Genomic DNA, 12005 nt, shown 5'->3' with positions numbered 1-12005 from the left:
GACTTGTAAAAAGGTTAAGGCTTTTTGGATAAAAGTCTGGTGGAATATACTAAGTTGATGTTGAATTTAATTACGGCAGCAAGACTTTTGATAGGTTAGTACTGGAAAGAGGAACTGCCGACCATAGAAGAGTGGGCTTTAGAGGTTTTCGACTTGGTTGAAATGGCGAAGATTTCGGCCTATTTGCAAGATTACTTGCAGGAACGCTATATTATGGAAGGGAGAGAATGGTTTGAGTTTATCCAGAATAAGTATAGGGTTAAGAAGTTTTATATTTGAATAAGGCTTCTTTCTTTGTTTCTTTTTCTATATTAGTTTTTTTTATATATATTTAATATTACTAACCCCTTCATGGATTACTGCCTTGTCGTGGCGAAGGGGCTTGCGTAATTCAATGAAGCTATGAGCTATGCCGTGCAGGGCCACCCAAGACGGACAGGTCATAGCAGAGAGTTCTGACAAAACGTGATCCACTGGAGAAGGAAATGGCAACCCACTCCAGTATCTTTGCCATGAAAACCCTATGGACAGTACCAAAAGGCAAAACGATATGACGCTGGAAGATGAGCCCCTCAGGTCGGAAGGCGTCCAATATGCTACTGGGGAAGAGCAGAGGGCTAGTACTAGTAGCGCCAGAAAGAATGAAGCGACTGGGCCAAAGCCGAAAGGACGCTCAGCTGTGGATATGTCTGGTGGTGAAAGGAAAGTCCGATGCTGTAAAGATTTTTTCTCCATAGGAACCTGGAATGTAAGATCCATGAATCAAGGCAAGCTGGACGTGGTCAAACAAGAGATGACAAGACTGAACATCGACATCTTAGGTATCAGCGAACTAAAATGGACAGGAATGGGTGAATTTAATTCAGGTGACCATCAGGTATACTACTGCGGGCAAGAATCCCTCAGAAGAAATGGAGTAGCCTTCATAGTCAATAAAAGAGTAGGAAAAGCAATACTGGGATACAATCCTCAAAATGACAGAATGATCTCAGTTCGAATCCAAGGCAAACCATTCAATATCACAGTAGTCCAAGTCTATGCTCCAACCACCGGTGCTGAAGAGGATGAAATTGACCGGTTCTATGAAGCCCTACAGCACCTTATAGAACTAACACCAAAAAATGATGTCCTTATCATCATGGGGGATTGGAATGCTAAAGTAGGAAGCCAAAAGATAACCGGAATAACAGGCAAGTTTGGCCTTGGAGTACAAAATGAAGCAGGGCACAGGCTGATAGAATTTTGTCAAGAGAATACGATGGTCATAGCAAACACTCTTTTCCAACAACCCAAGAGACGGCTCTACACATGGACATCACCAGACGGTCAACACAGAAATCAGATTGACTATATGCTCTGCAGCCAAAGATGGAGAAGCTCTATACAGTCAGTAAAAACAAGACCAGGAGCTGACTGTGGCTCAGACCATGAGCTTCTCGTTGCAAAGTTTAGGCTTAAACTGAAGAAAGTAGGGAAAAGCACCAGGCCAATCAGGTATGAATTAAATCATATCCCCATTGAATATACAGTAGAGGTGACAAATAGATTTAAGGAATTAGATCTGATAGACAGGATGCCTGAAGAACTATGGACAGAGGTTCGCAACATTGTACAAGAGGTAGCAACCAAAACCATCCCAAAGAAAAAGAAATGCAAGAAAGCAAAATGGCTGTCTGAGGAAGCTTTGCAAATAGCTGAGGAAAGGAGGGAAGCAAAAGGCAAGAGAGAAAAAGAAAGATACGCCCAATTGAATGCAGAATTCCAGAGAATAGCTAGAAGAGATAAGAATGCCTTCTTAAATGAACAGTGCAAAGAAATAGAAGAAAACAATAGAATAGGGAGGACCAGAGATCTTTTCAAGAAAATTGGGGAGATGAAGGGAACGTTCAATGCAAAAATGGGCATGATAAAGGACCAAAATGGCAGGGACCTAACAGAGGCAGAAGAGATTAAGAAGAGATGGCAAAATTACACAGAAGAACTATACAAGAATGAGCTTAATGTCCCTGATAATCACAATGAGGTCACTGACCTCGAGCCAGACATCCTAGAATGTGAAGTGAAGTGGGCCTTAGAAAAGCTGAGCAACAACAAAGCTAGTGGAGGTGACAGTATTCCAGCTGAGCTATTCAAAATCTTAAAAGACGATGCAGTAAAAGTGCTACACTCAATTTGCCAGCAAATTTGGAAAACTCAACAGTGGCCACAGGATTGGAAAAGATCAGTTTACATTCCAATTCCAAAGAAAGGCAGTGCCAAAGAATGTTCAAACTATCGCACCATTGCACTCATTTCTCATGCTAGTAAAGTTATGCTTAAAATCCTACAAGCTAGACTCCAGCAGTATGTGGATAGAGAACTACCAGAAGTACAGGCAGGATTTCGAAGAGGCAGAGGAACTAGAGATCAAATAGCCAACATACGCTGGATCATGGAGAAAGCTAGAGAGTTCCAGAAAAACATCTACTTCTGCTTCATTGACTATGCTAAAGCCTTTGATTGTGTGGATCATAACAAACTGTGGCAAGTTCTTAAAGAGATGGGAGTACCAGAACATCTTATTTGTCTCTTGAGAAACCTATATGCGGGCCAAGAAGCAACAGTGAGAACTGGACACGGAACCACTGATTGGTTCAAAATTGGGAAAGGAGTCCGGCAAGGCTGTATACTGTCGCCTTGCCTATTTAACTTATATGCAGAGCACATCATGAGAAAGGCAGGGCTAGATGAATCAAAAGTTGGAATTAAGATTGCTGGAAGAAATATCAACAACCTAAGATATGCAGATGATACCACTCTAATGGCAGAAAGTGAAGAGGAACTGAAGAGTCTCTTGTTGCGAGTGAAGAAGGAGAGTGCAAAAGTTGGGTTGAAACTAAACATTAAGAAAACCAAGATCATGGCATCCGGCCCTCTCAATTCCTGGCAAATAGATGGGGAAGAAATGGAGGTAGTGACAGATTTTATTTTCCTGGGCTCCAAGATCACTGTAGATGGGGACTGTAGTCAAGAAATTAAAAGACGCTTGCTCCTCGGGAGGAAAGCCATGGCAAATCTAGACAGCACACTAAAAAGCAGAGACATCACCCTGTCAACAAAAGTGCGTATAGTCAAGGCTATGGTCTTCCCAGTTGCAATGTATGGCAGTGAAAGTTGGACCATAAGAAAGGCTGAGCGCCAAAGAATTGAGGCCTTTGAACTCTGGTGCTGGAGAAGACTCCTGCGAGTCCCTTGGACTGCAAGGCGATCAAACCGGTCAGTCCTAGAGGAGATCAACCCTGACTGCTCTTTAGAAGGCCAGATCCTGAAGCTAAAACTCAAATACTTTGGCCACCTAATGAGAAGGAAGGACTCACTGGAGAAGAGCCTAATGCTGGGAAAGATTGAGGGCAATAGAAGAAGGGGACGACAGAGAATGAGGTGGCTGGATGGAGTCACTGAAGCAGTAGGCGTGAGCTTAAATGGACTCCAGAAGATGGTAGAGGACAGGAAAGCCTGGAGGAACATTGTCCATAGGGTCGCGATGGGTCGGACACGACTTCGCAACTAACAACAACAAATATTACTAAGGTTTGTTTTATCCTATATAAGCTAGAGAGTGATAGATTTTAGAGTTTATGGTTGTTAGTATATGGTTGTTTATGATTGTTTTTTTAATATATACCTTGTATTTAGCTCTGGGAAGTCGGGGGGGGGAGGGGGGAGGGGGGGGAGGAAGGGGGGGAGGGAGAAGGGTGGGGGAGGGGGGATTTTCTAAGGGAAAAATTGTATGTTAAAACTTTTCAATAAAAAAAAAAAAAAAGAGGGAACAGCGTCGGACGGGAGCCGGCAGGGAAGTCCTGCACACGCGCGCACTCCCCAGCTGCTACGGAGCAGCCGGGGAGTGCGCGCGTGCGCAGGACTGCCCTGCCGGCTCCCGCCAGACGCCACCCACTGATTTTCCGGCGTATAAGACGACTGGGCGTATAAGACGACCCCCCAACTTTTGAGGTGATTTTCATGGGTTAAAAAGTTGTCTTATACGCCGGAAAATACGGTAATGTCCCATTGCCCCCTAAACAAGCTTTTCCCACATAGGAACATTATAATGCTAATCTGAGATATTTTTAGCTTCATGGATGTTATGTACTGAGCTTGTCATTTCATGAGTTATGGATAGAAGCATGCAGGCATTTATGCCTGGCGATTGAGAATAAAAAAAAGAGGGAAAATTATCTACCCTTTTACCCTAGCATGTTCCAAGGAAAAGGAAAAAAAACCACACCATTCCAAATAGATTCTTCAGTAATTAAACTAAAGAGAGAACTCTAGCCAAATTTTGGAATTGAATGGGCTGTTGGAGAGAAGGAAACGGATATTTGCCTTTATTAAGGTTGGAGTCCATTGAGGTATTTGTGTAATGGTCAGTAACATTTTTAATCCATACAGCTCATCCAGACGCACATTTTTGTGGGTTTAGGGTCAGTCTTGGTATTCAGAGTTTGAGGTGTTTCTCCCAAGTTAAGATCTGGGAAAACAAGGGCATAAATTCCAAGGACTATTGGAATATTTTCTCACACGGGGCTTTTTATTATTCTCCCATGTGGATCCCTTTAGGTCTGATAATGTTACTCATCCAACTGAACATTACTCTGCTGTACACAAATTTCTAATTTTCCCACGAGGGCCCTTTTTTTTCCAAAAGAGAAGACTTGAGTGGAAAGCTTCAACTTATGGTTTTTCTCTGGTGTGGATTCTTTCATGTTGTGAAAGGTGATTTGTCTGGTTGAAGCTTTTCCCACAATCTGTGCATTTGTACGGTTTCTCTCCCGTGTGAATTCTTCTGTGTTTCATAAGGTTTGCGTTCTGAGTGAAGCCCTTTCCACACTCCTGGCATTTGTAGGGTTTTTCTCCCGTGTGGATCCTTTTATGGCAAATGAAATTACTGTATTTACAGAAGCTCTTTCCACATTCCAGGCACCTGTAGGGTTTCTCCCCCGTGTGGATTCTGACATGGGTTCTAAGACCCGAATGCCCACTGAATTTCTTTCCACATATCAAGCATATATATGGTTTCTCCCCAGTATGGGTTCGTTGATGTCTTGTAAGGCCATCCTTATAGGAAAACCTCTTTGCACACTCCATACATTGATAGGGCTTCTCTCCTGTGTGTTTCCTTCTATGAGATGTAAGTCGACTGCTTTTATTAAAACCCTTTCCGCACTCCGGACATTTATACGGTTTCTCTCCTGTATGAATCCTTTTATGGCAAATAAAATCACTGCTGCAACTGAAACTCTTCCCACAGTCCTTGCACATGTATGGTTTCTCCCCCGTGTGAATCCTTGTATGTTGCAAAAGCTTATAGTTCTGATTGAAGCATTTTCCACACTCCGTACATTTATAGGGATTTTCTCCCGTGTGAATTTTTTTATGCTGCAAAAGGCTACCATTGTGACCGAACCTTTTCCCACACTCCATGCACTTGTATGGCTTTTCCCCCGTATGGATCCTTTTGTGGCAAACAAATTGACTGCTCTGATTGAAACTCTTTCCACATTCCAGGCATGTGTATGGTTTCTCCCCTGTGTGAATTCGTTTATGTTGCAAAAGGTTGCTTTTCTGACTGAAGTTCTTCCCGCACTCCAAACACCGATAGGGTTTCTCCCCTGTGTGGATTCTTTTATGTTCCACAAGGTGGCAATTTCGCCTGAAGTTCTTCCCACACTCCAGGCATTTGAATGGTTTTTCTCCTGTGTGGATCCTCTTGTGGCAAACAAGGACGCTGTTGTCACGGAAGCTCTTTCCGCACTCTGTACATACATACGGTTTCTCCTCGGTGTGGCTTCTTACGTGCTTCACAAGGTTTGAACGTCCACTGAACTGCCTCCCACACTGCAAGCATGTATACGGTTTCTCCCCCGTGTGGGATCGCTGGTGTCTTGTAAGGTGACCACTCTGACTGAATCTTCGTCCACACATCAGGCACATATATGGTTTCTCCCCTGTGTGGGTCCGTTCATGTATGATGAGATTACCTCTCTGAGCGAATACCTTCTCACACCGAAGGCATTTATAAGGTTTCTCCCTTGGGGGAATTTCGGAAGGTAAACTGAGTAACTGTTTCTTATTGAAATCCGTCCCACACTCAGATGGTTCCCCCTCTGGATGGGAAATTATATGCCTGCTGAAACTGAACTTTCCCCCACAATTTATAAATGCACAGGGTGTTTCTTGGGTGTACGATGGGCAACGTAAAGCAAGGTAGGAGGCAGAGCTGATACTTTGCCCATCCTCTTGATATTCATATTGTTTCTCTTCAGTCTCAGTTGTAGAATATTTAGTGAAATATTTGTCTCGTGTGCCACATATGAGATATTTCCCCTCTTCTTCTCGATGGTGAACTTCCTGGGTTGGGAGATAAAGGACTTCATTGGATCCAGGAGATTCCTCCTCTCCACTCACTTTACGGCTTTTCTTAATCCCTCGTGATGGTTCTTGATTCTCAAGCATGCCTTCTTCAGACTTGACCATTTGCTCCTTGTAGTTCCCATGCACTTGTCCGTAAGCTTATTTGAAGGAAAAAGAAGGAACAAAAAGGAAAAAAAATGTCAAAACCCGTTCATGAAAGAAAAGTGTTGCAGACATTGTTTCTCTCATAAACAAGATTTTACTGGCTTCGTCGTCATATACCTAGAAGACTATAAATGTATGACTTCCTTTAAATGCCATGAGAATACGGAGAAGATGCTAAACTGCCAATGCATGTGGAATCACTGCACAAATATTAAAGTACGTATTTTCACTGCTTGTCTATTCGCCGCGTAACTGTTTAAAAGTATGAACTGGATTCATGGCTACTTACATTCTTGAAACCATTCCTGGTTTCCAGGCACCTTCTCCAACAGTAGCCTACACAACTGCACTCAAGGGAAAAAAAATGCCATTTATTCTCAGCCTTGTGGAAAATTTACAAAATGATTTAGGTAAAGGTAAAGGTTCCCCCGCACATGTGTGCTAGTCGTTTCCAACTCTAGCGGCCGGTGCTCATCTCCGTTTCAAAGCCAAAGAGCCAGCGCTTGTCTGAAGATGTCTCCGTGGTCATGTGGCCGGCATGACTAGACGCCAAAGGCACACGGAATGCTGTTACCTTCCCACCGTAGTGGTCCCTATTTTTCTACTTGCATTTTACGTGCTTTCGAACTGCTAGGTTGGTAGAAGCTGGGACGAGTAACAGGCGCTCACTCTGTTACGCGGCACTCGGGATTCAACCCGCCAAACTGCCGACCATCTGATCGACAAGCTCAGCGTCCTAACCCACTGAGCCACCGCGTCCCTTACAAAATGATTTACCCAGAGCCAAAAAAGAGAGCCTTTGACGTGACAGCCAGTACGAAAACTGCCACTGGTTATCTAAGAAAATGGATGGTTGTAAACAGATGACAGAGACATTCAGGGCACCATCTTCATCATCCGAAGCTGTTTAGGCGATCTGCTCTTGAATCAGATCAAAGTTATCGCCTTCAATAAAAAAAAAACTTCCTCAAAGGATCAGATGAGGAAGAATCTCAGGAGGCATCTGTGCTACCAACTTCTTCATATATTTATTTTGCACAGGAAAAAAAAAGGCCCAGAATGTCCTTCTTCTAGCAAGATGGCTTTTTTCCTCAACCCCTTAACAAAAGACTTTCTACAATTAAACCCAGAGCAAAGTGGAGCCTTACCCAGAGTGGCCACAGTCATAGAATTTTCCAGCATAACATCTCCATATAAGGCTTTCTGGCTGGGTTCTAGCAGTGCCCACTCATCCTCCGTGAAATACACAGCCACCTCCTCAAACGACACCGAATCCTGAAAGTCAAAGGAAACATTCCTTAAAAAAGAGACCCCAGAATGTTTTCTCCAAGATTTTCCAACCTTCTAAAAAAGGAGTTTTGCGAGAGAGAAAATGCTCCTCTTTCTGACATGGTATCGGGTTTTATGGCTGCCTTTCCAAAGAGTTCGTATCTCACATATTGCACTTAAGCTGATTAAGATTTAACGTTAATGCTGTCTCTTGCTATAGACAGACTTCTTTGTTTTGTGAACACTCCAACTATTAATGATAGTGAATATACAAAAGAAGCCCATAAGAAAGGCCGAGCGCCAAAGAATTGAGGCCTTTGAACTATGGTGCTGGAGAAGACTCCTGCGAGTTCCTTGGACTGCAAGGTGATCAAACCGGTCAGTCCTAGAGGAGATCAACCCTGACTGCTCTTTAGAAGGCCAGATCCTGAAGCTAAAACTCAAATACTTTGGCCACCTAATGAGAAGGAAGGACTCACTGGAGAAGAGCCTAATGCTGGGAAAGGTTGAGGGCAAGAGAAGAAGGGGACGACAGAGAATGAGGTGGCTGGATGGAGTCACTGAAGCAGTAGGCGTGAGCTTAAATGGACTCTAGAAGATGGTAGAGGACAGGAAGGCCTGGAGGAACGTTGTCCATAGGGTCGCAATGGGTCAGACACGACTTCGCAGCTAACAACAAACATACAAAAGAACCAATTCCTGTTGTTGCACATCCCAAAACATTGCCAAGGCATTCATTTTAATTAGTTGCAAGCACAAAACCCCGCAAATATACAAGTGATTCCATGAATATATTTGACTTCTCAATGCATTTCATTTCAACACGTAGCTTGAAAGCAGGACCATGCCATTGAATCCTGATATCAACATCTGATCTCCTTATGATGATCTGCATTGAGTTTGACAGAAGCAGATCCCCAGATGTTTCCTTATTCTTACAAAGCTTCCCTACCTGAGTTGTTGCTGCTTTTTCACAAAGATCTTGATCCTTCTCAGAAATTCTCAACTGCAGCCCCATAGATGGGCTGGAGACAGTTTCTCTTCCTTCAGGCGTTTCCAAGAGCACCGGCTTCAAGGGCTCCTGCATCTGAAATAAGAGCCAGGATGACAGAAGAACAACAGTTAAAACAATTGAACATTGGAACAAGGGGATCCTTTTTTTTTGTCTGCAAAGCTGGCCCGTGTTATATCCATAGTTGGAGACGTAAATTCCCTCGGGATTCCCCTTCTTCCTGTGGAATAATCTGGGTGGGGTGTTCTGTACCAGCCTGCTACCGGCCTTGCAGAAAAGGCAACCCCTTTACAAACGGCAAGAGGCTGGAATAACGTCTGCCAAATTTATTACTACAAAAACAAACAAGACACGAACCAAGATACAGGAGCTTTGAAACACTATCTGAGCGGTTGCTTTCAGCAAACCAGCCCTCCCCACACATTCCCTTTATAAAGAGTTCAGGGCGTGGCTTCTCTCTGCCTCCTTCCGAGAAGCCCCATTGCCTTCCTCTGTTTACTCCTACTTGACTGCTTCCTGCGTTGGGCGTCCTTGAACAGGGCCAGCTGTGGGTCATCTTCATCCACACTGTCAGGCTCACACAGCTGGGTCTCCATGGTGGCCAAGTGGGAGGGGCCTGCCTGAGGGCTATCAGCAAGATCTTCAACCCCCTCAGCAAGGTCTTCAACACCCCCCTCCTCCTCTGAGTCGTCCGACCCAACTGCCGAACCCACAGGCTGACCCTAAATCACAACATGGGGAAAGCCCACTCTGGAACTGAAAATGGGGAGAAACTAAAGTCTCTTCCACTGTCACAATCTGTATTTGTGTCTCCAAAGTTGGACTGTGTTATATCCATAGTTGGAGATGCAAATTCCCTCTGGATTACCTTCGCCATCCTATAGAATAATCTGGAGGTGGGTGGGGTGGGGGGAAACACCACTCTGGGACTGAAAATGGAAGCAAACCAAAGCCTCTTCAATTGTTACAACCTGCATTTGGGTCTCCAAAACTGGATTGTGTTTTGGGTCCAGAGTTGGAGACGCAAATTCCCTCGGGATTCCCCTTCTTCCTGTGGAATAACCTAGAGGAGTAAAACAGGACTCTGGGACTGACATGGAGCGAAACCAAAGCCTCTTCTATTGATGCCCCATGTTATATCCAAAGCTGGAGATGCAAATTAACTTGGGCTTCTTTGGGATTATTCCACCTGCGGAACAAATCTGGAGCAGGAAACACCACTCCGGCAATTGAAAATCGAGGGAAACCAAAGCCTCTTCTCTTCTATTGTTGTGTCTCCAAAGCTGGACTGAGTTTGGGGTCCATAGTCGGAGATGCAAATTCCCTTGGGATTCCCATTTCTCCGTTTTTATGGAATAATCTGGAGGAGGATAATCCCACTCTGGAACTGAAAGGGGAGGGAGAATCAAAGCCTCTTCTCCATTGATGCACTCGAGCTGGGCAAGGAAAGCGGGAGGAAGGGATCCTCTTCTCACCTGCGGCCGCTCCTCCCGGGCCCGACCGAATAGGGAGCAGCCCTCGGCCGGGATCCCGGCCCGGTCACCGGTCTTCGCCCGACACCCCCGCAGCCAGCGCGTCATCTCTGGAGGCAACGCGGCCAGGAGCCGCTCCAGGATCCGCCGGTCCTCCTGCCCAGCTTGGCCGTTCCACTCGGGCTTCAGCCAGCCGAGGTAAAGCGGCTGTTGCAGGCGGCTGCAGAAGACCGGCTGGTGCCCCGCCGACGCCCGGCAGCCCCGGCGGAGGAAGCCCTCCGCTTCCTCGGAGCCCCGCGGCGGAATCGGCTCTTCCTCGGGCTCGGCGGCAGGAGGGTCGGGCGCTGGTCCCGGGCTCGGCGAGGCCATCGGGCGGACCGGGCGGGCCAAATTCCCTTCCCCGCGGCGGCGCCTGCTGCCCCTCCCCTCCCTCCCCGCCGCCTCCTTCTTGCCGGGAAAGCGGGAAGAAAAAGCCTCCCTGGCTAAATGGGATCACGCTTCCTTCCGGTTTCGATCTGCCATTCCTCGCCTTCGGGAACCTCGGACTACGGGCGAGCGGGCTTTTTTCCCCTAGAGCGGAGGTAGGCAAACCTTGGCTCTTTTATGACCGGTGGACTTCAACTCCCAGAATTCCTGAGCCAACATGGCTCAGCTTGGAAACCTCTCCCTTTCCCCTCAGCATGGCCGGCTCAGGAATTCTGGGAGTTGAAGTCCACCAGTTATAAAGCAGCCTAGGGCAGGGGTAGGCCACCTTGGCTCTTTTGTGACTCGTGGACTTCAACTCCCAGAATTCCTGAGCCAACATGGCTCAGCTTGGAAACCTCTCCCTTTCCCCTCAGCATGGCTGGCTCAGGAATTCTGGGAGTTGAAGTCCACCAGTCATAAAGCAGCCTAGGGCAGGGGTAGGCCACCTTGGCTCTTTTATGACTTGTGGACCTCAACTCCCAGAATTCCTGAGCCAGAATGGCTCAGCTTGGAAACCTCTCCCTTTCCCCTCAGCATGGCTGGCTCAGGAATTCTGGGAGTTGAGGTCCACGAGTCATAAAGCAGCCTAGGGAAGGGGTAGGCCACCTTGGCTCTTTTATGACTCGTGGACTTCAACTCCCAGAATTCCTGAGCCAACATGGCTCAGCTTGGAAACCTCTCCCTTTCCCCTCAGCATGGCTGGCTCAGGAATTCTGGGAGTTGAAGTCCACCAGTCATAAAGCAGCCTAGGGCAGGGGTAGGCCACCTTGGCTCTTTTATGACTCGTGGACTTCAACTCCCAGAATTCCTGAGCCAACATGGCTCAGCTTGGAAACCTCTCCCTTTCCCCTCAGCATGGCTGGCTCAGGAATTCTGGGAGTTGAAGTCCACCAGTCATAAAGCAGCCTAGGGCAGGGGTAGGCCACCTTGGCTCTTTTATGACTCGTGGACTTCAACTCCCAGAATTCCTGAGCCAGAATGGCTCAGCTTGGAAACCTCTCCCTTTCCCCTCAGCATGGCTGGCTCAGGAATTCTGGGAGTTGAAGTCCACCAGTTATAAAGCAGCCTAGGGCAGGGGTAGGCCACCTTGGCTCTTTTATGACTTGTGGACTTCAACTCCCAGAATTCCTGAGCCAGAATGGCTCAGCTTGGAAACCTCTCCCTTTCCCCTCAGCATGGCTGGCTCAGGAATTCTGGGAGTTGAAGTCCACCAGTTATAAAGCAGCCTAGGG

The 12005-nt window shown here is 46.3% G+C and overlaps 1 protein-coding gene across 1 annotated transcript; it reads right to left on the bottom strand.

Moving 5' to 3' along the window:
* Positions 1-4357: 4357 nt before the first annotated feature.
* Positions 4358-10677, bottom strand: LOC308661360 (uncharacterized protein; the record flags this gene model as incomplete). The annotated part of the gene is made up of 4 exons (XM_081316281.1): positions 4358-6548; positions 7704-7830; positions 8777-8911; positions 10312-10677. 4 exons carry the CDS (start codon positions 10675-10677, stop codon positions 4711-4713), a joined length of 2466 nt encoding a protein of 821 aa, XP_081172407.1. The 3' UTR covers positions 4358-4710.
* Between the last annotated feature and the right edge of the window lie 1328 nt (positions 10678-12005).

Source organism: Vipera berus (assembly GCF_964194415.1).
Source record: "Vipera berus genome assembly, chromosome: 2".
Classification (NCBI taxonomy): Eukaryota; Metazoa; Chordata; class Lepidosauria; order Squamata; family Viperidae; genus Vipera; species Vipera berus.
This window is presented reverse-complemented; position numbering and strand designations above follow the sequence as displayed.